The sequence below is a fragment of the Equus asinus genome, chromosome 7 (genome assembly GCF_041296235.1).
Source record: "Equus asinus isolate D_3611 breed Donkey chromosome 7, EquAss-T2T_v2, whole genome shotgun sequence".
In the NCBI taxonomy this organism is placed as follows: domain Eukaryota; kingdom Metazoa; phylum Chordata; class Mammalia; order Perissodactyla; family Equidae; genus Equus; species Equus asinus.
The window spans coordinates 106459551-106483341 of NC_091796.1; the positions used below are offsets into that span (position 1 = coordinate 106459551).

At 46.5% G+C, this 23791-nt stretch overlaps 1 protein-coding gene across 10 annotated transcripts in view; it reads left to right on the plus strand.

Moving 5' to 3' along the window:
- Positions 1-23791, plus strand: part of PPP2R5C (protein phosphatase 2 regulatory subunit B'gamma) — a 140483-nt gene that overhangs the window by 112251 nt on the left and 4441 nt on the right. For 6 of the 10 annotated variants that reach the window (XM_044774334.2, XM_014854549.3, XM_070514334.1 and 3 more), the window contains 7 exons: positions 1093-1201; positions 2503-2556; positions 8470-8640; positions 10003-10130; positions 12237-12338; positions 14173-14245; positions 19661-19777. In XM_044774334.2, coding sequence (XP_044630269.1) covers positions 1093-1201; positions 2503-2556; positions 8470-8640; positions 10003-10130; positions 12237-12338; positions 14173-14245; positions 19661-19777 — 754 coding nt within the window. The remainder of the gene's footprint in view (positions 1-1092; positions 1202-2502; positions 2557-8469; positions 8641-10002; positions 10131-12236; positions 12339-14172; positions 14246-19660; positions 19778-23791) is intronic. The other 4 variants (XM_070514336.1, XM_014854548.3, XM_070514335.1 and 1 more) reach the window with 2 other exon arrangements.

Consider the following 23791-nt stretch of genomic DNA (forward strand, 5'->3'; position numbering starts at 1 on the left):
CCAGAGTTCCAAGAAAAACCGTCCCTGCTGTTTTAGGTATAACTTAAAGAAAATGTTAGTCCTCGTGGAGAATTCTCCTTTCACTAGTTCCAGCACACTCAGCGGGTCTCTCTCTCAACAGGGCGTTGTGAGTGGTTGAGTGGGTGCCCTTTCTAGTTGTCTGACCTTACTCAACCACTCTTTGCCTCTGTGTCTATAAAATGGGAAGACACATACTCACATCCTAGGTTGTGAGGATGGGGTGAGCTGTGTAGTGTCCAGCACAGCCTGCCACATGGCGCGCACAGGGCCTCCATGCTCCTCCCACCAATAGGATTGGTTGCTTGATCCTTCCAGAAGAGGCCTTTGATCTTGAGGGTCCCCCCTCCCCCCTGCCGTGAATGAGCATATCATCCTCGATGGCCGCTTAAGACTGACACTGCCTGCAGTGCCCAAGTGCCTGAGATTCATGAATGATGGCGGACCGATTTAGAAATCGCTTTAACCGCTTCTGTAGCTCTCAGTGACGTTTATCTGCACTTGCCTAATGATAGAACCAAACAGATGAACTACTTGCTATTACAGACAAACACTTCAAGTTTGGAGGTTAAGAGTAGGAACCTCTCCTTGCAGAGGGAACAGCTTTTGCACTGATCTTTAACCAATGCCCATTCCCGCGCACCTGGACTCTGTTCTGCCATCATTCGAATGATGAGCCAGAACTTCCTGGGGAAGGTGGAAATTCCTTCAGGTGGCTGAAGGCCCTGGGAAGATGTTGGGTGTGGGGAACCCTGGAGCTGGGGGTCCTGCCGGGCTGCCCAGTCTTCGTGGTCTAAGGAAGGAGGTTTTGCCCCCTGAGGCGGCTGCTGTTCTGGGAAACGCCCTATAAACCCTGAATTCTAATTGTCATGTAGTTGCAAGATAAAAATGACTATGCTTCCTTGAACATATTTAATTTTCTTTTTAATTTCTGCTGATAATCCTCCTTTTTCTGAAACATATTTTGCTTGCTGGTTTTTCTGCTGAAAGCAAAAACTGAAAGAAAAACAAGATCTTTTTTTTAAATCTGGAATTTTTAAATATTCAAACTTTGAATAAATTCTGTTTTCACAGTATAATTAACGGGTTTGCCTTACCACTAAAAGAAGAGCACAAGATTTTCTTATTGAAGGTGTTGCTGCCTTTGCACAAAGTGAAATCTCTGAGTGTCTACCATCCACAGGTAAGGGGGTGGCAGTGATGGGGCGGGGTAGGGGGAATGGGGGGAGGTGCTCAGGAGCACAGCTCTCTTCATCTGAACAGCGTTGAACTCCAGCCATTGAATCCTGGCCTTTTAATTGGGAGTATTTTCTTTTGTATATCACACTATTGACTTAGGTATCAAGATTCTGGTGATAATTGAAAGGATAAGGAGGTAAAAAGAGATTTCTTTTAAGAAAATCAGAAAAATCTTAGGAATGGAGAAGTTCAAAATTAGTTTTAAGTCCAGGAAGATGTCTCAGAGGAGAGTTTTCTGTAGTATAATTTAAAATCTGTTACCTCAAAGGGGAAGCCCCTATGTCCATGGCCTATGAAAAAGTTGTTTGGTTTCTTTTTAAGCTGTAGATTTTTAAAACTTTTCAAAAATCTAATTACAGTTATGTTGAAAAATTGGTCCTTAGGTGGTTACTAATTGTTGGCTAGTTGGCTGCATTTACCCAGGAGATTTGGGTTTTTCCTTCTCTTATTGATGTAAGTACCGTGTAGATGGCGCTTCAGCCCCGCTGACTGCAGCAGCAAAGGGCCGGGGGTGAGGGGGCTTCCCTCTTCAGCTGCAGTCTCGTACTCGCTCGTGGCTCTTCCCAGGGCCTGGCACCCGGCAGGCATGCCAGCGAGTGTTCAAGAAGCCAGGGACCTCCACCCCGCAGCCCTCGCTGTGGAAGTTTTCGGCACGGGATAAATTACAGGAAGTATACTTTTTAGATGATTCTAATGACTTTGGCTTCCTGGGAAATATTTTACTTAGAGTTTTTTCTCTGGTTACTATTAACTGGTAATATCTTTACGTTGTTATGTGTTATATTGTTATGGTGTTAATTGTCCTATAGAAGAAATGAATAGTTCAGAGATTTAAGATGGAACCAGATTTCAATTCGATTTTTCCCAGCTGTTAGGTTACTTGTTCGTTACAGTCTCCAAAAAGACCACAAGGGAAATCTCCAGCAAACCTGGGCTGCCTTGTTGGTGTTGGGCTAGAAGACTGTGTCCTGGCTGCTTTAGCTCTCTGATGTGCCATCAGCCATGATGGGGAGAATGGTTTGTTGCGCTTTCATCCTGGGGTCCCTCCCTGAGTCCCACTCAGAGCCTCCTGCAGGGCCTGTGGGGGGCCCGCGCTGCCCAGGGGGCACACCAGGGGACAGCATCTGGTCACGTCAGGCCCTCATCTCAGCAGAGGAAGCTGTTTAGCAGTGACATTGGAAGAAACCCAGCAGCACTTCTGTGTTAAAATGGAATGTTAACACTCTTTCTCCTTTTACGTTTTAGCTGGCATACTGTGTTGTGCAGTTTTTAGAAAAGGACAGCACCCTCACTGAACCAGTAAGTGGACTCTCTCTGGTGGGGTCTCAGTTCTGTTGCCAGCACGCCTTGTAGTGTCACGTGTGTGTTTTGCTCAATGTAAACATCACAGTATGTCTGCTTCACCAAAGACTGTTCAGACAGCTTTTTCATCTTGTTACAACACTAATAAACAGACTGATTTCATTCGTGTGGTACAGGTTTTCAAAGTGTAGTCACTTTAATTACAAGTTCCTCTATCACAGTGATTATTTTCTGTAATGAGATTGCCATCTTACCCTCGTTGCACTTGACCGCTCTGAACGCAGGGCACCTGAGCGGTCGTGGCCACTGAATCGCGTGCAGTTTAATACTTTCATGGCTCTTGGTTTAACAACATGTAACTGACTTCAGTCAGAGGGATCGTAGTGAGGGGTCAGGATGCTTGTACTAAAGAGGTTTTACTGTCCTGAAAACTTTGCCAGTCAGAGTGTAACTGTTTTATGATCATTGTGTCATAAGTGAATGTTAGATTGATACCGCTTAGTGTTTGGATTTCTAAACTTGTTTGCATTTTATTTTTATCAAAAATAAAAAGGCTATGGTAGCCTAGATTAACGAAGTTGGGTGTGTCAGGTACCAGTTGAAGCATTCGAATACATTTTTTTTTTTTAAGATTAGCCATGAGCTAACATCTGTTGCCAATCTTACTTTTTTTTTCTTCTTCTCCCCAACTCCCCCCAGTACCTATTTGTGTATTCTAATTAGAGATCCCTCTAGTTGTGTGGTGTGGGACGCCGCCTCAGTGTGGCTTGATGAGTGGTGCTGGGTCCGCGCCCAGGATCCTAACTGGTGAAGCCTGGGCTGCCAAAGCGGAGCGCAAACTTCACCACTCGGCCCCGGGGCGGCCTCTCAAGTACGCTTTTGTAACAGCTTTGAAATATAATTCACATATCGTACAGCTCACCCCTTTAAAATGTGCAATTCAGTGGGGTTTTGTCTATTACATTAACATTTTTAATTGTGGTTACATATATATAACAGAATTTGCTGTTTTAGGTGTACAGTTCAGTGGCATTAATTACATTCACAATGTTGTGCAACTGTCACTATTTCTAGTACATTTTCACGGCCCAAACAAACTCTGTACCCATTAAATAGTAAAGCCCCACTTCTCCTCCTCCCAGTGCCTGGTCATCTCTAGTCTACTTTCTGTCTGTGAATTTGACCGCTCTGAGTACCTCGCGTAAGTAGTCATACGGAACTTGTCCTTTGGTAGCTGCCTTATTTCAGTCAGCGTGGCGTCCTCAGCGTTCGCCGTCCGTAGTGGCATCAGAGCTTCACTCCTTACTGTGGCCGACTAGTACTCCATTGTGTGGAGGCGCCCCTTTTGTTTATCCGTTCAGCTGACGGTGCACACTGGAGGTGCTTCCACATTGTGGCTGTTGTGAATAATGCTGCACGGGCGTGCGGATCTCTCTTCAAGCCCCTGCTTCCAGCTCCTTGGGCTGTGCACCCAGACATGGGAGTGCTGGCTCACGTGGGGACTCTGTGTTCAGCCCTTTGAGGACCCGCCACACTGTTTTCCACAGCAGCTGCAGCTTTTTACATTCCCTCCCACAGTGCGCAGAGCTTCCAGTCTCTCCCCATCCTCTCCAACACTTGTTATTTTTGTTTTATTATGGTCATCCTAGTGAGTGTGGAGTGGTCTCTCATTGTGATTTTTTTATTTACTTTTCCCTAAGTATCTTTTCATGTGTGTGTTGGCTGCTTGTGTATCTTTTTTAGAGAAATCTTTAAATCCATTGCCCATTTTTTGGTAGGGTTGTTTTTCACTATTGAGTAACAAAGTAAGAAGTATTAGGTGCCAGTTTAAATGTTTGAATACTGTCTTTAAAGTTACTATTGGGGGCCGGCCCCATGGCATAGTGGTTAAGGTCAGTGCACCCTGCTTCAGCAGCGTGGGTTCGGAGGTTCGGATCCTGGGCGCAGACGTACACCACTCATCAGCCGTGCTGTGGCAGCATCCCACATAAAAAGTGGAGGAAGATTGGCACAGATGTTAGCTCAGGGCTAATCTTCCTCAGACAAAAATGAAAAATAAAAAAGTAAAGTTACCATTGGAAAAGAAAAGGTAAATATTGTAATTCCTGAGTCTTTTCTGTCCCATTAGCAGTCTTTCACAGTTTTCTTATGAGACTGTAATTTTTATACTGAAAATACCTGAGAAATTCTTAATACCGTGCTCCTGCGTTAAACTGGCTTCTGATCTCTGCTTTCTTTTAAGCTTCTAAATTCTGTGTAGACTCCCCCATCTCACCCACAAATTCAGGAAAAGCCCTGGATCCCGTCCTCTGCTGCTGGCTGCAGAGGTGACGGGGCTACCCCGCTCTGCCGGCCCTTCCAGGGGGCCCTCTCCCTGCACCCTCCTCCCCAGGGTTTCCTCACGCCTCAGCCTCAGCCCTGAGTGAGATTCTGGAAGCCTCCGACGAAATGTGTTGAATCTTATTAGACTCCAACATCAAACACAAAGCGTTTACTCCAGTTCAGGGTGAGGATGTGTTATTTTTATCCTCCATAACTAAACTGAAGACAAGTTTAGGTAGGGAAAGAAAAATGAGATGGCACCAATAATAAAAAGGTCTTTTTTAATATCTTTTCTCCAATGGTGACACGTCCTAATGCCTCCTATTTGAAGGTCTTCTCCAAACTAAAGGGTGAGAGTTTTTACTGGAGAAAGTGCTGTGTGAAGAAATACTAACACACGCTTGTGCCCTTTTCCTACTTCAGAAATAAAAGGGGAAAGAAAAATGTGGGAGGAGAGGAAAAGCGTGCCATTTTCCCGTATGATTTTTCTTTGTGCCTGTTTCTGACGCTCTCCAGCAGCTAAAGGGCTCGCTAGACTGACACTGTTTACGTAGTCTAAGCTCCCCGCGCCCGGCACCCCTCACGGCCTGGGGCCCCGCCCGTGTCACCAGAGCAGGAATCCTGATCCTGCCCCAGCCAGGCTCAGTGAGCAGGGTCCACCCTGTTCCCCCTTCCACCTGAAAATGATGGGAAAGCTGGTAAAGTTACGAATGTTTCTAATTCCCACTAGTAGAGCTAGTGTAACTTTGCAAGGCTGAAAACTTTGAGTTGCGGTGCTGACTTGGGCTGGGCCTTCCCTCTTAAGTCATGGGGAGGAAACTCTGCCTTGGCACGAGCACAGAGACGCTCCAAGCCCCCACACACCCAGACCCCAGTATTTCCACCCAGAATCACTTCATTTCTTAATTTCCTGCGGCACAGATAATAGAATAGTACTCTGTCAACTATAGAAAGCAGATTTAATTTTCTTGAAAACGTTCAGACCTTCGCCTCAGTAAATTCCTTCCCTTGAAATTCACATTTTATAAAAATACACAGGCCATTTGGTCTTACTTCAGCATGGAAAGCTTGTCAATAATAAGATGAAAGTGCAGACTCTTGTGACGCTTGCAGCTAAGGACACTTGGAGCACACGTGTCTCCCAGTCCTGCACCCAGGGCACTCCTGGAGTCAGCGTGGGGCCGAGGGGGCATTTTTAAAGTGCGACCTGTTTAGAAGATATTTGTAATGTGTAATGGATACTTTTCATTTGTGAACTGTATACAGTGCTCCAAAGCCTTGGGCGCACAGTGATCGCGTGCACTATTGTAAGAAGAACAGAGGTTCATCAGTAACGTACGGAAGTAAAATCATGTTGCATTTTTGCTCACCTGTGTCTCCAGGCTAATCGAGTTTTGCTTCATGGCCTGGTGGGAACTCTTTTTCCCTGGCGTACCAGGACAGGACGCTCCCCAGGACACCAAATGAGAGCCGCTGGCATGCAGGCCCAGGCTCTCCTGCCCTCCTCCACCCTCTCCAGGGAGCAGGCAGCCCATTGAGTTTCCAGAGGAAAGCTCTGTGCCTGAAGTGTGCCCAGCAGCAAGCGGCCGTTGTTGCCCAGGATTAGCATTCCCCGAGCAGACACCGCTTCTGCAAAATGGTGTTGCACTCCGGAACAGTTGGGTATTGATCATGGTCGTTCCAAACAGTGTGAGGCTCTGGTTCCAGAAATAATACCTTTTCCAGAGACATCAAATAGCTAAATCAGTTGTATCATATAGCTCACGAATTAACATACTTCTCCTAATAAAATTCCATTTGACAAATTCCCAGAAGTAGTGCATTTTTGAAGTGATTTGCGTCTGTATTCTGAACACTAGTTCCCACAGAGTATAGTAAGTACTCAATAAATGTCTGTTAAATGATTTTGAGCAAAAAGGAGGAAAATCATTAAATGATGCATTTTTTTAATGATTCCTTTTAAAGACAATTGTTTTGTAAATTTGTGTGTCAGATTTCAAAACTAGGAGCTTTGTTTTTTATAAATTTTAGTGTTTTATAAAGTGCAACATCATGAAAGATTATCCAGGAGCCTGAATGCCAAAAGCATCAAAACGGTTTCTAAGTAGATGGTGTTTAAAGACCACCTTGTTTTAACCATGGTGTCAATAAAAGGCAGGCCTGCTAAGCAGTGAGCTGATGTGATCTGTGGGGCTGGAAATGACTAGTGAGTGGAAACCACCAGCCAGTCTGCAAGAACCAACATCTGTGGTGAGTTTCACAGCAGTCCTGATGCTAGGGGCTGCAAGGGAGGTTCCAGAAGTTTCTGTGATGAGGCTAAACAGCTGCTTTAAAGTAATAGCTTGCAGTTGTACATTAATGTGTCAAGTGTGTATATGTATTTATACGTAGGGGCCTGTTTTAGGTTGTACTGTTTTAGACTTAATGTAGCTAAAGTGTAGAAACATTATTAATCTGTATTGAGTCAAATCTGATATTTTGGGTGGACAGTCTTTACTGGTACGATTGTGATGCAGGAACACGATAAAGGAAGAAAGGTTGCCTGGTGGAAACTTGCTGCCTGTCTGACTTGGGCGAGGAACATAACCTCCAGCACCCACAGATCAGGAAGCCATGCCGAGCCACGCAGACACTCTCTGGGTGGGGTCCTCGCCAAGGTCACACTGCCACACACTCACTTTGGGCCCAGCGCTGTTCAGGCAGTCGTGTGGATTTAATAATAAGGTCATCACAGCCCCAGGGGTGGGGATTGTTGTGGCACTGAGGGGCTGGTAACCAGCCCGAGGTCACGCACACTGAGCAGTGTGGGCCCGAGCCCAGGTCCCCCCACAGCCCCGTGTGACATGAGCTAACATCAGGTTATCTCTCATCTCTCTGATATATTTTAGCGCACCTAAAAGTACCATGTATACACACATAATGTTTATATGTTTGTGTATAAATCTGAATGGTCACTTAATTCAAGAAAGAAACAGATTGTGCATATGTGTATATGTCACCAACAGTTTCATAACTGGCCACTTCTACACTCAAACATATATGAATACATATGCTCTGTGTTCCTCCATTGGTCTTTTTCTCTCTAGACTCTCCTAACTGCTTATTTTTTCTAAAGGAGCTGACTCTTACTGAAATGGTGTTTAATCAGCAAGAGTGGGTTACATAAATTAAAATTGTGATTCTTAAATATATAAAATTAGACCTATTTCTCTAATTATAAAAAAAACCCACGTACTAATTTACTGAATCAGTGTTCCTTCTGCAAGGAAAAAAGCACTACCTTATTTTGTTGCTTTGCAGCGAGGACACCTTAACAAGAAAACAGACCTTTTTTTTTTTTGCTGAGAAAGATTGTCCCTGAGCTAACATCTGTTGCCAGTCTTCCTCTATTTTGTATGTGGGCCACCGCCACAGCATGGCCACTGACTGACGAGTGGTGTAGGTCCATGCCTGGGAATTGAACTCAGGCTGCTGAAGTGAAGTGTGCTGAACTTGACCACTAAGCCACCAGGGCTGGCGCAAAGCAAATTTCTTAATTCATAGAAGTTGGGGCATCATGGGCATCACACTGTGTCATTTCTTCTCTAGGTGGTAATGGCACTCCTCAAATACTGGCCAAAGACTCACAGTCCAAAAGAAGTCATGTTCTTAAATGAATTAGAGGAGATTTTAGATGTGATTGAACCGTCGGAATTTGTGAAGATCATGGAGCCTCTCTTCCGGCAGTTGGCCAAATGTGTCTCCAGCCCGCACTTCCAGGTATGGCGAGGGTGGGGGCACTCCAGAGTTGTTTTGGAGGTGCTAGGTCTCAGCGTGTAGCTGGGCAGGTTTTGCTTCTCATGTACTTTGAAGGTAACCTTCAAGTTTTTACTATAATGATACTTCCAAATAAGATGCTAAGGTACTTCAGCATTTTGTCCTCATCACTGAAAACATGTTTCTCAATGAGAGTAATTAAATATGGCTTCTCTGTAAAACTGTCTTTGTCTTTCTGTTCACAGTGCTCCCAAATGCATAAAACCTTATTTTCCACAACGGAGTAATCAATATTTATAGATAATATGATGGTAAAACCATCTGAAATTATCTCCCTCTCTAAGATCTTCATTTCTGACACATGTAAATTCATCTCCCTTTACCCTTTAAAAAAAATGACAGCTCTGGTTTTTGTCACAACCAACTTCCTGTGCTTGAGGGTGCCTCAGTCAACTCACTTTCCAGTCTGTTTTCCCGATTTCCTTCTTAAACTCTTCAGGCTCTTTCAAAGGTTGCCCCCAGTGGCTTTTTCAGCCTGCCTGCCTCCATTTGATAGACTAGGGACTCCATCCTTTTGTATGAACACAACATGAACAAGGCAAAAAAATGACAAAACCTCACGGTCTCCAGGGAGTTGGTGACCCAGCAGAAGAGGGAAGATGTGTCAGCATAGCCCCACGTGACATGTGTGTATGTTGCCAACAGTTACAACTGGCCAACGCGATCGGGCCCTGAGCCACTTCAGTGCCCTCAGCTCCTCCCGTTCCGCTGTGCTCCTTTCCTCACCCTGCTGCCCTCCCTGTTAGTCTTGTCACCTCACACCCTCTCCTCCTCCATCGGGCCCCTCCTCAGAGACCTGCTCTGTGACCCTCGATTTCAGATGGAAGCCACGTTTCCACACACACCCAGCACTCCCCGTCCCCTTGCCACATGGCTTATCACTTCTGACGGTCAGATAATTTACCCGTCACTTGTCTCCTCACTAGAATGTGGGCTCCTCAAGGCCTCGCCTCGTCCCTGCTGAATCCTCAGTGCCAAACAGTGCGATGCACAGGGTAGCAACTAAGAGACACGTGTCGAGTGGATGGACGAGTGGATGGAGGGAACTCATTTGACTGTGTCCTCAGCATCTCGCATAAATGTTTACTGAGTAAATGGAGGAAGGAGTGAATGTTCTTGATGTACAAGAATCGTCTGCCTCTTTGTTGAAGGCTCTTCAGGGTTACAGTCTAGGGCATTCTGAATTTGCAGAAATGATGATTTCTAATCCAATATAATTTATTATCCTATTCACAGGTATAATAGGAAAGACTTCTGAATGTTTCTAATCGTCGCAAACCACAGTTGTGCACTCCTGTCTTGCAGGTGGCAGAGCGAGCCCTATATTACTGGAATAATGAGTACATCATGAGTTTAATCAGTGACAATGCAGCCAAGATTCTGCCCATCATGTTTCCATCCTTGTACCGCAACTCCAAGACCCACTGGAACAAGTAAGAACTGGCCCTCGTCGGATCTCTGCATTTGTAAATTTTGCGTATTTTGCTGATACTTCAAACCAATTAGAATTGAAATCCAAGTCTGAAATAGCAGTTAAAAAACGGGATGTCAATTCCTAATTAAGTAGAAGTATGGGTTTCCCTGTGGCCTTTCTTTTGCCTCCTCACCCCGTATCAAGCCCGCATAGAGGCATATTTGTTCACAGCCCTGTCCCTGGGGCTGTCTGCAGCAGCATCTTCCAGGACTCTTGTTCGGTTCCCTCCAGAGGAGTTGAAGGTCGCTGCAGAGCTCATGGGGCTCAGTCCCTGTGGGAACTCAGTCACCCTGGAGCCCTGCTGTCTGTCGCACACCCTGGGAGCCCTTCCTTGAGAACATGGACCACCCTATGTGCTCACTGCCTGGAGAGCCAGAGAGAAGAGCGGGTGGTCTGAGCACCACCTGAGGGATCTCGGACATGTGCTGCTGCTTCCCTCCCCTGTCCTTTCACTTAATGAGGAGGAACAGACTAAGTTACTCAGCGCTTGTCTTCTGAGACCTTAAAGGGGAACGGTCGCTGCGGCCGTATCACTGTGGCATACTGGACTGTGCTCATGTTATTTACCTGAATAGCAGTATCAGGGTTTTGCTTTCTTCATCTTTTATTTTTTCTTCCTATATTATAATCATTAAATCAGAGTTTAAAGCAGGAAGAGCAGAGCTACGGGATCTGGTCCTACCCCCTTGTTTACAGGCCAAGAAAGCGAGTCTGGGGGAAGCGGCAGCCTGAGTGTGGTGCAGAGCTTGTTGGCGGCTCTGGCCCGCAGTGTCTGGGTGCCCCTTCCTGCTGCCCTGGTTCACGGTCAGGCTCCGCTGCCCACCACCTCTCTCAGGCAGTTTCTTCTGAAAGATAGAGAACTGTTGGCACCCACCTTAGAGTTTTGTGATGATTGGTCAAGACAGTTAATGTCTGTACACATAAAGCACTTTTCAGCAACCTTCACCTCGTTGTGAAGATTAATTGGGATAAAGTTAATACAGATAAAGTCCCTGGCACCTGAGAGGCATTCGGGAAAGCTTCGCCCTCAGTCCCGTGACCAGGGCTCTGGCACTGGTGCTGATGGCGGCAGAAGGAAGAGCGGCAGCCGTGTCGTCGTACAGTAGCCGAGGCACCATTGTTAGTATGTCACCTTGCAACACCCTTTTCTTGGTGACGTTCATTTTTTTATTAAGTTCAGCAGGTGGTAGCACAGGCCCCGGGGTTCAGCCATCGTTCCTGTGTGAGTTGAGTGTGATGTGAAAGTCGGCAGTGGTTACTGACTGACTCCGAGTTCCTGCCCACTACAGAGGAAGAAGTGTTCTTCTAAGTGTTTTTTAAATGTGGTTTGGTTGTTAATATGAAGTGAATTAAAAAGTAGCATGATTTGAGAGCTCAGATTTTTGTGATTGCTCACGGTTCTGTGGGCTGAGCAGGCTGTGCTGGGCAGTTTTCTGCCCTTCTCACTGGGGGTCCCTTACGTGGCTGCCATCAGATGGCAGCTGGGACTGGAGTCGTCTCAATGCCCCGTTGGGATGCAGAGCTGCTGGGCGTCCCCCCTCGTGTTTGTCAGAGCCTGGGAGCTAAGTTTGGTTAAGCTGTTCTATGGTAATTTTATTTCCTACTGTCCAAAGGGCTACTTTGGCATTATTAAAATTAGTTTTCCTGTCCTCAATGAATAAGATTGAAAGGAAACTGACGTTTATAGGAAATAAAATGTTTCCATTATTCTCCTCTATGTAGTGAAGTTTGTCTTGATTATATTTGTTCAAGTTTCAACATTTTTTGTTCAGTTTCCAAGTAGGGTGGCTTTGGCTGCTGTCAGCCGGGACAGTAAGCCGAAGGGCCTGGCACTTAGGTGAGAGCTTTGAAGGAGGATCTGCAGGCTGTGCGGCTGCTCTCGGGAAACAAACAAATGAATCAAAAGAAACAGGCTTTTCATTTGAAAGCTTAGGAGACTTGTGAAATGTGGGACTGTTGAAATAGCCTGGTAAGTTTGGAGAAGAGAGAGACTGAGGCCGAGGACGGGAGGGAAACGATAAAAAAGATCGAGTATTCTGAGTTTGAACACGACGCTTATTTATAGGACAATACATGGCTTGATATACAACGCACTGAAGCTCTTCATGGAGATGAACCAGAAGCTCTTTGATGACTGCACCCAACAGTTTAAAGCAGAGAAACTGAAGTAAGTTGCTCCTTTCAAAAGTTACTCTTTCAAGGATTTTTTTCCTTGATCCTAAATAAACCTCTCCCATTGGTTTGTCCTGAAAGTTACTCTTTACTTTAAAGCAAAATCAGTCCCTTCATCCTTGGAAAGCAGGACTGTGTTATGGTAGCTTATTCTTAGAGAACACGTGTTCACAGCTGTTCACTAGTACACTTCTAGTTTAATCACCTCCGCAAAAAGCACGTGTAGTCAAGAAGTTCACTTCCAGAAGTTTTGCTTTTGTCAGGGGATGCTTAAAGGCTGTAATGTGTAGTAATTTTTCAGGTTTATAAGGCAGGAATTTGAATTATATCCTGTCAGGTTTGTATGAGAGCACAAGAATCTCCATCTCAGCATGGCTTTATGTTGTAATTGGACGATCTCCATAAACGTGGCTTTCTCTGGGTCCAGCCCCTGTGTCCCTCACAGAATCAGGGCCCTGCTCTCGTGCTTGGAGGACTTGAGAGCCTGCAGCTGTGCAGGAACAGGCTGTGACAAGGCCCTCTGTCCCTAGGCTGTGCTAGTAATAACCTGATCAATTAGTTCTCAAAATCACGTCTTCAGAGTCCAGTGTGGACTGTGGGCAGATTTTGTTCTTTGCCTGTCACTTGAAGCTGGCTAAGGTAGGTAAACTTTGGATGGGTGTGATTCAGATTACAGGATATCTATAAAACCAGCTGTCATTCTTTAGACAAATGTGGGTGTCTGCCTATAGGCCAGACCTGTTTTAGGTTCTGGCAGCACGGCAGTGAATAAACCAAGAGTCCTTGCCCTCCCGGGGTTTGTATTCTGCGTAGTGTGGAAAGAGAAGGGCAGCGAAGTACACATGAGTGAGACGTAGTGTGTGAGGGACGCTGAGAGAGAAGGCAGGGAAGGGGCGGAGGGGATATGGCAAAGCTTTCTTGAAACTAAACCTTCAATCTGTTGGTCCGTGCTTTCCCCAGCTGACCTACTGTTCACCTATGAAGTATAGGAACACTGGGGCTTTCATGATGGCAAACTGTCTTTCAGAGAACATCAAGGCTTTCTGAAAGGGACCTTAAAGATCATGCAGCACGTTTTTTAGATTTGAAAAAAAAAGTTGGCTCCAAATTAAGTGATTTATTGAAGGTCATGCAACTCATTAGCTGTGGAATCCCACAAGAATCCAGGTCTCCTGGCTCGAAGACACTTTTTGTTGTTGTTCTTGTTGTTTTTGGTGAAGAAGATTCGCCCTGAGCTAACGTCCATGCCAGTCCTCTATTTTTTGTATGTGGGATGCCTCCACAGTGTGGCTAATGAATGAAGTAGGTCCACACCTGGGATCCGAACGCCCAAACCTGGGCCCCCAAAGCAGAACACGAATTTTAACCACTCGGCCGTGGGGCTGGCCCCAAGACTGTTCCTTTTTAGTGTTAGTGTTGGGACATGAGCTCTTCTCACCTTGGTTCTTTTAAGCTGTGGTGTAGTCTGGCTTTTCATGGATCTGTAAGCTTCTCATTCATCTCTGGAAGCTGGTACAGAAGCAACAAAGCAGGATAAAGATGGAGAAATAAGATGTACTTGGATAAGTGTTTTTAAGAACTGGAATTCTTAGGCATGTTAAAACTGTAGCATTTTTTTTTTAATCTTTTACTCCAAGTCTTGGTTGCTTTTTTCATTTTATTTCTCATGTTACGTTCGTTGTGATCCCCACTGTGAAGTATGTGGAGTAAGACCAGAAAGCGACAGAGGAAAAATAGGCGATTGTGTTGCAACCACGTCAGTATCCCCTTAATGTTTTCTTGAATTTGATTCATCTCTGTAACACCAATGACATTTTACTGTTTTTCAGAGAGAAGCTAAAAATGAAAGAACGAGAAGAAGCGTGGGTTAAAATAGAAAATCTAGCCAAAGCAAACCCCCAGGTACTAAAAAAGAGAGTAACATGAAAACATGTAGGGTTTTACGTGAATGTCTTTATAAGATAGGAATGTGGCTGCATCATGGGAGGGGAAGGAAGTTGATTTACTAACATTGTATATGAAAATGTCTGCAATAAAAATACTTCTCAACTTTTGTACAAGTACTTATTTTGCCCCATGAAGTTTTTACCACAGAATTGACATTTTTTTTCCTCTGCTTTTTAAATAAGATGTGAATCTTATGTGAATATACTGTGGTAAAAAGAAAGCCAGGATGCAACCTCTGTTTCGGGCCAAGACTGGACTTTGTTTTCTCTCGCAAATGTCATAGATGCTGTAGCTCAAACGATATTTCCCTTTCTTTCCAATATCAAATTAATTCTAAAAGAAAACAAATGAGATTTGAAATAGATTAAGTGTGAAGTTGATATTCTCTTTCCTAAAGTTAGGTTTCTATAGGCTTAGCCTTTAATCGTTCAGAATTGACCTCTGCCACGTTAGCAACTAACCCTTCTCGCGCCGAGGCTGGGAGGTTCCCGAGTGCCCTGGCAGTGGGCGCTGGTGGCGTGTCTTCTGGAGCTGCCGCGTGGGAGCAGTGACCTCCACAGTGTTAGCCCGGGGTTGACTCCAGGGCGGCCAGGCTCTGGGACCTTGCGTTGTGCTCTTTTGGTGTTCTGTCCACTGGTCCAAAGGATTGGAGCCCTGTCATTGCAGACCTTCCTTCTGATTCTGTGTGTGCCTGTCTGATCTACGGTGCCACTGGCTGAAAATCACATGTGCGAGGCTTGGCCACACTGAAAGTTCCCAGGCTTTCCCCAGATCCCCAGAAAAGATTTTACTTCGTGAGGAGAGCTGCTCAGCTGCCCCTAACCTCCTAAGAGTTTCCAGAAGGTGAACTAGATTATAAGCGATCTTTTTCCTTTGGTGAGAGGCATGCATAGGTAGGCTTTTTAATCTCTGACATTTAATAAAAACGTGATACATGAATACAAAGTTAAAAGTATACATTTTACCTATATAACAACATATTGATTTGTATTCCCTTTGATAAAACTACAGTCAGGAGACTTAAACCATAGGAAAATTGAATGATAGTCTTAAGTATATGGCCTGGATTCCACCTAAAACAAGTAACCAGCTCTTTTCTACCAATATTTATGCATTTCTTACAAAGAAACACTATTTTAAGATTACTGTGGAACTGTATAGTGCTTCATTTAGGTAGAGAAGCTAGGAGTATCTACTTTAACGAGTAGAATTGATTTTGAAAGTGAGGTTACGGTCCTGACGTTTGTTGTAAAGCGCGGTAAAACCCTCCATCTGGGGCAGGTGTCGGGTGGCCCCGCTCTGCTCTGCCAGCCTGTGCGAAGGGCGGGCTGATGGGTCCCAGGTAGGATTATCAAGCACCCATCACACACACCCAAAATTAACACCCTTGAGAAATACATAAAATACATACAACTCCGAGGGTCTGATTTTATTTATTTTGCCTCGAATATAGAAATAACCTCACAAAGTTTCATAAAGCTTAAATGGAGACGAGCTGGTTGGTTGTATTAACAAATGTGGCCTGGCTTCCCTGCTGTGCTTTGCTGAAATGTGTGTTCTCATTTCCCTTTCTCTGAGCTTTTCCTGAGTTGTCCTGCATTCCATCTCCTCACGTTCCCGTGGCTGCTGTCTTTAGGAGTGTCTCGGGAACAGCACGAGCGGTGTGGGTTTGCCTGCGCTCGCCGCGTCGTGCTGTGGGGACCTCTGACGCTCGAGCCGAGCTGTCCTGGCTCCTCGTGTCTGTGTTGGAACCATCTGTGACAGCAGTGCCGCCCGCATGCTCAGCCCGTGGCTCAGCGTCTCTGAGATGGAAAAATCCTCCCGGGCTCGTGTCTCGGAGCTGGGACGCAGCGCCTCAGCACTTGCTTTTCGTTCTCTTGAGAGAAAATCTAAGTTCTAATCACTGCTCGCCATTTATAACAACGACAAAAAGTGAATAATCTTGTGGATAATACAGTTTGTTTCTTATTTCTCTGACAAAAACAGTTGGGCTTTGGATGCTTTGTTCTCCATCTCAAATGCCTTTCTGAGAACTGATTTAGTAGCTTCCCTTTTTAGGGTGGACTTGTTCCCGGCCACGTGCCTGGAAGGCTTCCCAATGCTCACCCTTGTTGTCTCACAACCCAAGGATTCCATCTACGCGAGGACCTGACAGCCGGCCCCGTTTAGGCCTGTTGGGGTTTGGGAAGGCCAGTGCCTTTAGAATTGTCAGTCTTGTTTGATTTAGCAGTTGTGGCTGCTTCATTGGGATTTTTTTAATGTTGTATATGATTTAATTTTTTCTAATCAGACATATTGAAGATTGCTAACATAAATGTGTTTTTCCTAATCCACCAAAAGAGTCCATATGATATTTTACTACTTAACTTCTCCTGACTTTCATGGAAATCATGTGAAATGAAGACAAGCACTTCTGTGCACATTAACTGTAGCTCTGGCTCAGTGTTTCTGTCCTTCTGCAGTGAGCCAACCAGTGCCCAGGGAGGCCCAGAGTCTGGGGCCTGGCAGTCAGGAGGCCCGGGACCCAGGGCCTGGCAGTCAGGAGGCCCGGGGTCTGGCTGTGAGGAGGCCCTGGACCCGGGGTCTGGCTGTCTGCCTTGGCTTGAGAGACGAGCTTCTGTGGGGGAAATGTTCCTTCCTCCACCCTGTTATGAACTTTAGCCTCAACGAAGGTTTTTGTTCTCATGAGAGTCCTCTCCTGCGCTGCCTGCCTCGTGGCGGAGGTTTGCTGTGAACATTGTCTGGCATCCTTCTTGACAGTCTTCTCTGCCTGGAGCCCCAGCGAGGAGCCAGAGCCTGCACTGCTCTAAGCACGAGCAGTTGGTGGCTTCTGTGGAAAGCACTCCTTTGTCCCCTTGGGGTGGCCACAAGCTGGAATGTTGGTTAAGAAACAACCCTGCACCACTCATGCGTGTTGCAGTTGTCTGTGCTTCTGTCTGTCCCTCCTGGCCATGAACCCCTGGAGGATGAGGTGCTGTGCCATGTCCCCATCTCCCTGCACTGAGCAGGCGGACACGTCACTCAGCAGATGGGTGCCAGCTGTGTGTCCCGAGTCATGGAACTTTGCTGAGATACAAAGATGAGAACAAGACACAGTCCCCAGTTCTGATCTGTGAGGGGAGCCAGATGGAAGCAAAGAATTCAGTTCAGATGGTCAGATCGTAACACACACTTGAGTGAGATGCGAGAGAGGCTGGCAAGAGGCTTGGTCCGTGCCTTTGAAGAGAGACGCTGCGGGTCTGGGATGGCGCAATCGGAGGCCACGGAGGACCTCAGCCCAGTAAGAGTGTGGGCCCTTGGCAGTGGGGCCACCTCTTGGAGTCTCGACTGAGGGGACATTCACCAGTCTGAGTTCGGGGAAAGGGGCTTAGGCGGAGAGAGAAGAGTGGGGACACCCCGCCTTCAGCACGGGTGGAATATCCGCTCTGGAGGAGGGGCTGGGTATGGTCTGTTTCAGGGACGAAGCTGAAAAGGGGGCAGGAGAATCGGGGATTTTATCCCAAAAAATGTGTGGTGTCCGAGAGTCATAGAGAGCGGAGCAGCCTAGACGGACTTGGGTTTACAAGCTCTTTCTGGCAGCAGCGTGGCGGGCGCACTGGAAGGGGCCGGGCACTCAGGGCTCTTGTGGAAATATGCGGATGGTGGCACTCGGGGGTTGGTGGGAATGGCGGACAGAGGGCACTGAGGGGGCCTTTGTGCCCATTGAGGTTGAAAGGAGGAGATGGAGCCGAGGACGCGGCCCCAGCGAGTGAGCAGCCCATTTGCAAGGACAGTGTCAGAGGGGCGTGGATGGCGCAGAGCTGAGGACAGAGGCAGACGAGGTGTGATGGAAGCCGCGGCGAACAGGGAGCTGTCGAGGGCGTGGGACACCACAGGAAGTGTGAGGGAGGACCCAGACTGTCGTCCGTCCGAGGGATGGGCAGAGGGGAGAGGAAGCAGGAGAGCTGGTGCGCTGAGGCCAGGGAGGGCACAGTTTCCGGGGTGATGGTGTTCAATCCGCCACGCCACCAAGTGGTCCAGGAGGACAAAGACCAAAAACCAGCTTAGCAGCCAGGAGGTCCCGGCCGAGAGGAGAGGGCCAAGCACAGGCAGGGCTGAGCTGAGGGGACGCTCAGGGTGGGCCGCTCTACCCTGAAGCTCACCTGGCTGGGCCGGGCACAGGGTCTGTGGGGACAGGAGAGCCTCCCGCTGAGGCAGGAGGAGGACGCAAGTGGGTGCGCGTAGGCTGTCGCCAGGGAGTGGGGGGTGCAAGGCAGGACTGCAGGGTTAGGCCCGGCTCCGCACCCTGGCCCTGCGGCCTCAGGCAGGGACCCAACCCTCCTCACTCAGTTCCCCTCCCCTGAAGGGGACCATAGCTCACACTTTACAGGTTTGTCGCAAGACAAATGAAGTACTTGGATCAGCACCGGCTCACAGCAGACACACGTGTGTTTCTTCCGTCCTCGTCCCCACCTCACAGAGAAAGTGGACACCAGACACTCGGAACAGTCAGGCTGTTTCCCGCACTTCAGCTCATTTAACCATCACAACACCCTCTGAGGTGGTCCTGTCCCCATGTCACACTCACAGACACACAAAGGGAGAGGCTTGTGACTGGAGACGCGACTGCAGCTCATACCAGAGCCTGACTTGCCCCAGAGCCCAGGGAGAGTAGGGTTCCGGGGCCGCCCTGTGGGGAACAAGAGAGGGAGCCAATGAGAGACATGTGGGGAGCCGGGGGACCCGGCTTGCACAGCAGATCCTGGACTAGCTGGTGCACCAGTCCTTCCCAGCAGTGCGAGCCACGAGGTTGCAGAGTGGAAGATGTGAGCTGTTGGGCTAATCCAGGCTGTGTAGTTTGGGTGGAGAACAGAGGCTGAGGGTGTGACCAATAATGGGGTTTAAGCAAGTCAGGAAAGTTGTAAGAAACTGAGATGCAGGAGTTGCCACAGCGAGGAAATGTGAGTGGACAGGGAAGAGCCGTGGGTGAGCAGTTGCGTGCAGAGATGGGGAGGTTAGCGCTGGCGGTTTCAGCGTGACAGTTCCAGTGACCAAATCCAGGTGTGCCTATCGCGTTGCTCATATGGAGTCACAACACCAAAGGCTACAGGTGTGTCACCTGGCCATCTGTCAGGCCCCGAGGGGTTGAGGAGAGTGAGGAATGGCCTGCTCTGCTCTCCCCACCCAGGCACGACCCAGATTGTAGGAGGATAAATTGAGTTCCGGTTTCAGAAGGCTGCAGGGGCCACAGCTGCAGGCGTGGACCAGTTTAGCACCCAGCAAATGGGCCTCATCAGGAGAGGGCCCTGGGGGAGGGCGTCGTGGGAAGACGTGCCCCGGCCAGGAGCTCAGACCTGAGCGCTAAGAGTGACTCCGCGCTTTGCATTGCAGTACACAGTGTATAGTCAAGCGAGCAGCGTGAGCATCCCGGTTGCAATGGAGACAGATGGGCCTTTATTTGAAGATGTGCAGATGCTGAGAAAGACAGTGAACGAAGAGGCTCGCCAGGTAAAAGTGCGCAGGGCCCAGCTGGGTGCGCTCCCCGCAGGTGTGCTTGAGAAATGCGTGTCCTGTCAGCGGGCACCGTGATGTCCGCCAGTGCCTTCTGTGTAAGCTAAAGTTAAAAACTGAATTTTGGCAATCTTACAGGAAACATTGTATCTATACATCTTTCTGATCAAACTAGTAGAAACAATTTTTAAGGATAAAGTATGTGCCTGAAATTTGTTTGTTTATCTTAACAGTAATAATCCCAATTCTTAACTCTTCTTTAAATGTTAATCAGAAAATCAAAAGCTTCGCAGTGATGTCTTACCACTCTCTCCCCTCTGCGTCCCTCCGACTTCTTCTGGCCCAGGGGCGTCCCCAGTTAGTGTCCACAGCAGGTACCAGCCCCCTGGGCTCGGGACACAAGAGTGGAGTCCTTGTTTTCTCCCCGACAGCAGCACCGCGCTGCCTCCAGCGGCCTGCCGCAGGGCCAGGGCTCTGGGGGGACCCCATGTCACATGCGCGCTCAAGTGGGTTCATCTCCACTGTGGTGGAGACACATCCTTAGCTCACCGCTGACCCAAAGACAGCCTCCTGGGCTGAGGTGGGACTCCTACAGCTCAGGCTTCAGACGAGGGTCCTGCCTGTGTGAGGAGCCTTCTGATGCTGTTTCTCTGAGCTTGCCTCCCTGTTTTCAATTCGTGTAAACTAACGTAGTCTTAACTGAATTTGGGGACACAGGCCTTTCTGGCTTTGAAACTTTACTCCCCTTTGGCCAGTGTAAGAATTCCTAAAGACATCCGGTGCTAAAACCCTGCAATGTAAAAAGTTAGAGTGGCGGAAATTATACTGTATACTGTATGCAGACAGAGCTCAGCTAAACAGAGAGGGTTTGGGTTTTTTCCAGTCTATTTGTTTTTAATTCAAGTAACTTGTGTTCCCCACCTGATGAGACAGGGTCAGGCGTTACCAGGAGCACACGCTCTGGACTGTCTGGGCTGCTCTGGCCCACAGGGCAGCCACAGCCCAGCGTGGCGCTTAGTATGCGACACGTGACCATCAGCACGGAGCTGTGCTGTCAGTCAAAAACACAGGAATTCCCAGGCTTAATATGAAGAAAAGGACATAAAAACATCTCACTTATAATTTTTTATTATTGATTATGTGTTGAAATGATATTATTTTGGACATATTGGGTTAAATAAAAAATATGAAAACTAATTTCATCTGTTGCTTTTTGCCTTTTTAACGTGGCTACTAGAAAACTTGGAATTATATACGTGGCTGGTGTTTTTCAGTCGGAGAGCACTGGTCTCGACTCCTTTCTCATAATGCTGCTGAGGAACAGCACCTGTGCTGACCGTGTCCACGCCGCCTTATCCTGCCTGGCTGGTTGCCAGCTGTAGGCTAAGATAAGCAGGAGAATGCATGCTTCTGTCAGCTCATCAAAACTTGAAAATACTAAAAATACAGTAGAAAAACTCAGTATACCCCTGGGAAACATCAGTAACTCATTTTTTACTTAATCCAGTTGGATTCCATAATTTCCTCACAATTAATATTCTTAGCAATGAATGGATTGAATTAAAAACATGCAAATCCTTATATTTTTCTCTGTGGGGTATTAATTTTTCTACTTCTTGATTTTATTCTTTTTTTTTTTTTGAGGAAGTTTAGCTCTGAGCTAACATCCGTGCCCATCTTCCTCTACTTTATATGTGGGGTGCCTGTCACAGCATGACTTGCCAAGTGGTGCCATGTCCGCACCCGGGATCCAAACCAGCGAACCCTGGGGCGCCGAAGTGGAACGTGCGAACTTAATCGCTGCGCCACCAGGCCGGCCCCTGATTTTATTTTTAACTTGGAATTTGAAGTCACATTTTTGATTACCATCTTGATTAAAGTGTGCTAAAGACACGAGAACTAGCCTTGTCACCTGCAGGCGGTCAGAGATCAGAACCAGTGGCCCTCCTCCCAGTTAGCCAGCCAGGGAATTTGTAACCACGTGAGCATTTTTAGGTGACTTAGGCAGTACAAAGTCGAAAAGGAAATTGGTGGTTTACAGGCCAGTTCTTACACATTAAATATTTTAGGGTTGGAGGATTTTTCTTTTTGGTACATCCTTTGACTTGATAATTAAAGCTAGGAAAAGAATATCCTCTGCCCAAAATGTAATGAACATGTTACATAATTACATAATTTATGGACATATTTATGATTTAGGGCCTATTCTGTGGGAGATCAGAACTTGATCAAGAATGCCAACAGCAAAATAGCATTCTCATCTTGAGTAAACTGCCTTTGAAGGTCGGTTCTTGTATTCATGTGATAACCGGTGCCAAGAAAACCTCCCACTGGTTCATCTATCCGCTGGCCCTTGGGAGACCACCTACATACACACAGTGGGAGGAGCCAGTCTCTCGTTACCCGCTCGTTTATTCTAAACAATGAATGTGTCAACAGGGCTTTTCCCAGAGAGCTCTTAGCATGTTTGCTTGCAAGTTTGCTTTCATGACTCTTGAAATTAGATTATGCAACTGAGTTTTCTGTGTAATTGACATCCTTACAATTAGATTTCTTACCCTTACCTTTAGATTTCTACAGTCACATTCCTGGGTCAGGAGACTCAATGCCATTAAGACATCAGTTCTGCCCAAATTAACCTACTCTCAATCAGAATCCCAGCAGGCTTTTTTTTTTTTTTAATGACAAGCTGATTCTAAAATTCATATAGAAATGCAAAGGATCTAGAATAGGCAAAACAACTCCAAAAAAGAATAAAATTAGAAGACTAACACCACCCACTTTCAAGACTTCTCATCGACTTCTATGGATCAATTGAGTTTTTCCCCCTCAAATGTCAGCCTATCTAAATGAAGGTATTTATAGTTCAGTCTCTTAGGTATAATATTTAATATGATAGACTCTTAATTTGAAAATGTTTGCAGTCACATTCCTGAAATTCTCAAAAACAGTGTTGTTAAAGCAAAGAGAAGATGCCACGATGCAGGAAAAATTTATGTGCGTGATTTGGAGACCAAATTAACATAAAAAGATAGAGCTAAAGATTAAACTTGGAATATTTTCAATGCCCTTTTAATTTTATCTTCAGCTAATTTTATTTTCCCAAAATCATCCCACATTTCTTTCAAATGATTTGAATGCTGGCTCAGGACAGGACAGATGTGAGACGTAAATGGTAATATTGCAGAAGAGGGGAGGAAAGACCCCAATGCTAGTGGGACACAGTTGGTTGGAATTTGGTGGAGAAATTCAACTATATATTTACCTGTCAGAACCATACCTTGGATTTCTTTTTGAGGAACTTGTATAACCCTGCATAGAACATTCAAAGAAAACTAGTAAGTTTCATGTGAATAACATTTGCATCAGAGACATTTAAAATGTTTACAATTCTCATTTTTAACAGTCGGTCGCAAGAAAAGCAGTGTCAACCTTGCAAATAAGGAAGGTGTAGAAAGACAAAAGGTCGGAAGTGAAGGTATTCGTTACTCAATATGTAGAGTGTATTTAAGGCTTTTATATTCAGGAAAAGAATTGACAAGTCAATGTGTGATGGATGTACATGAAGTATTTTCCCATTTTTCTCCTGTCATTCCAGCTTATGATGATGAAGACAAATCTGGTCCCTTAAGAAAATTTGATTAGTTCTGTCCTAAATTAAGTAGTAGAAACATACACAATTTTGTGTGCCCAAACCCTGGTGTTCATTTACAACTTAAGCTGCAAAACAGAGGCCGTTTCTCTCCGGCTTGTGTCCCCTCAGCAGAGTCTCAGGTCCCCGCATTCTGTGTGTCTCGTCCATCCCACCCGTGGCAGCATGTTCACCAGCACGTCCCCTGCACGAAGTGTTACTCATTCAGGGTGACCATCTGCATGATGTCTCATCCTTTCCTGCCTCCTGTTTTTCTGATTTTTCTCCCCTTGTGGTTTGTGAAAGTATTCTCTGCTTTGCCCCCCAATTGAAAATGCCTATGCAGGAAAGCTCGGATGTGTCCGTCACGCCTTCTGTCC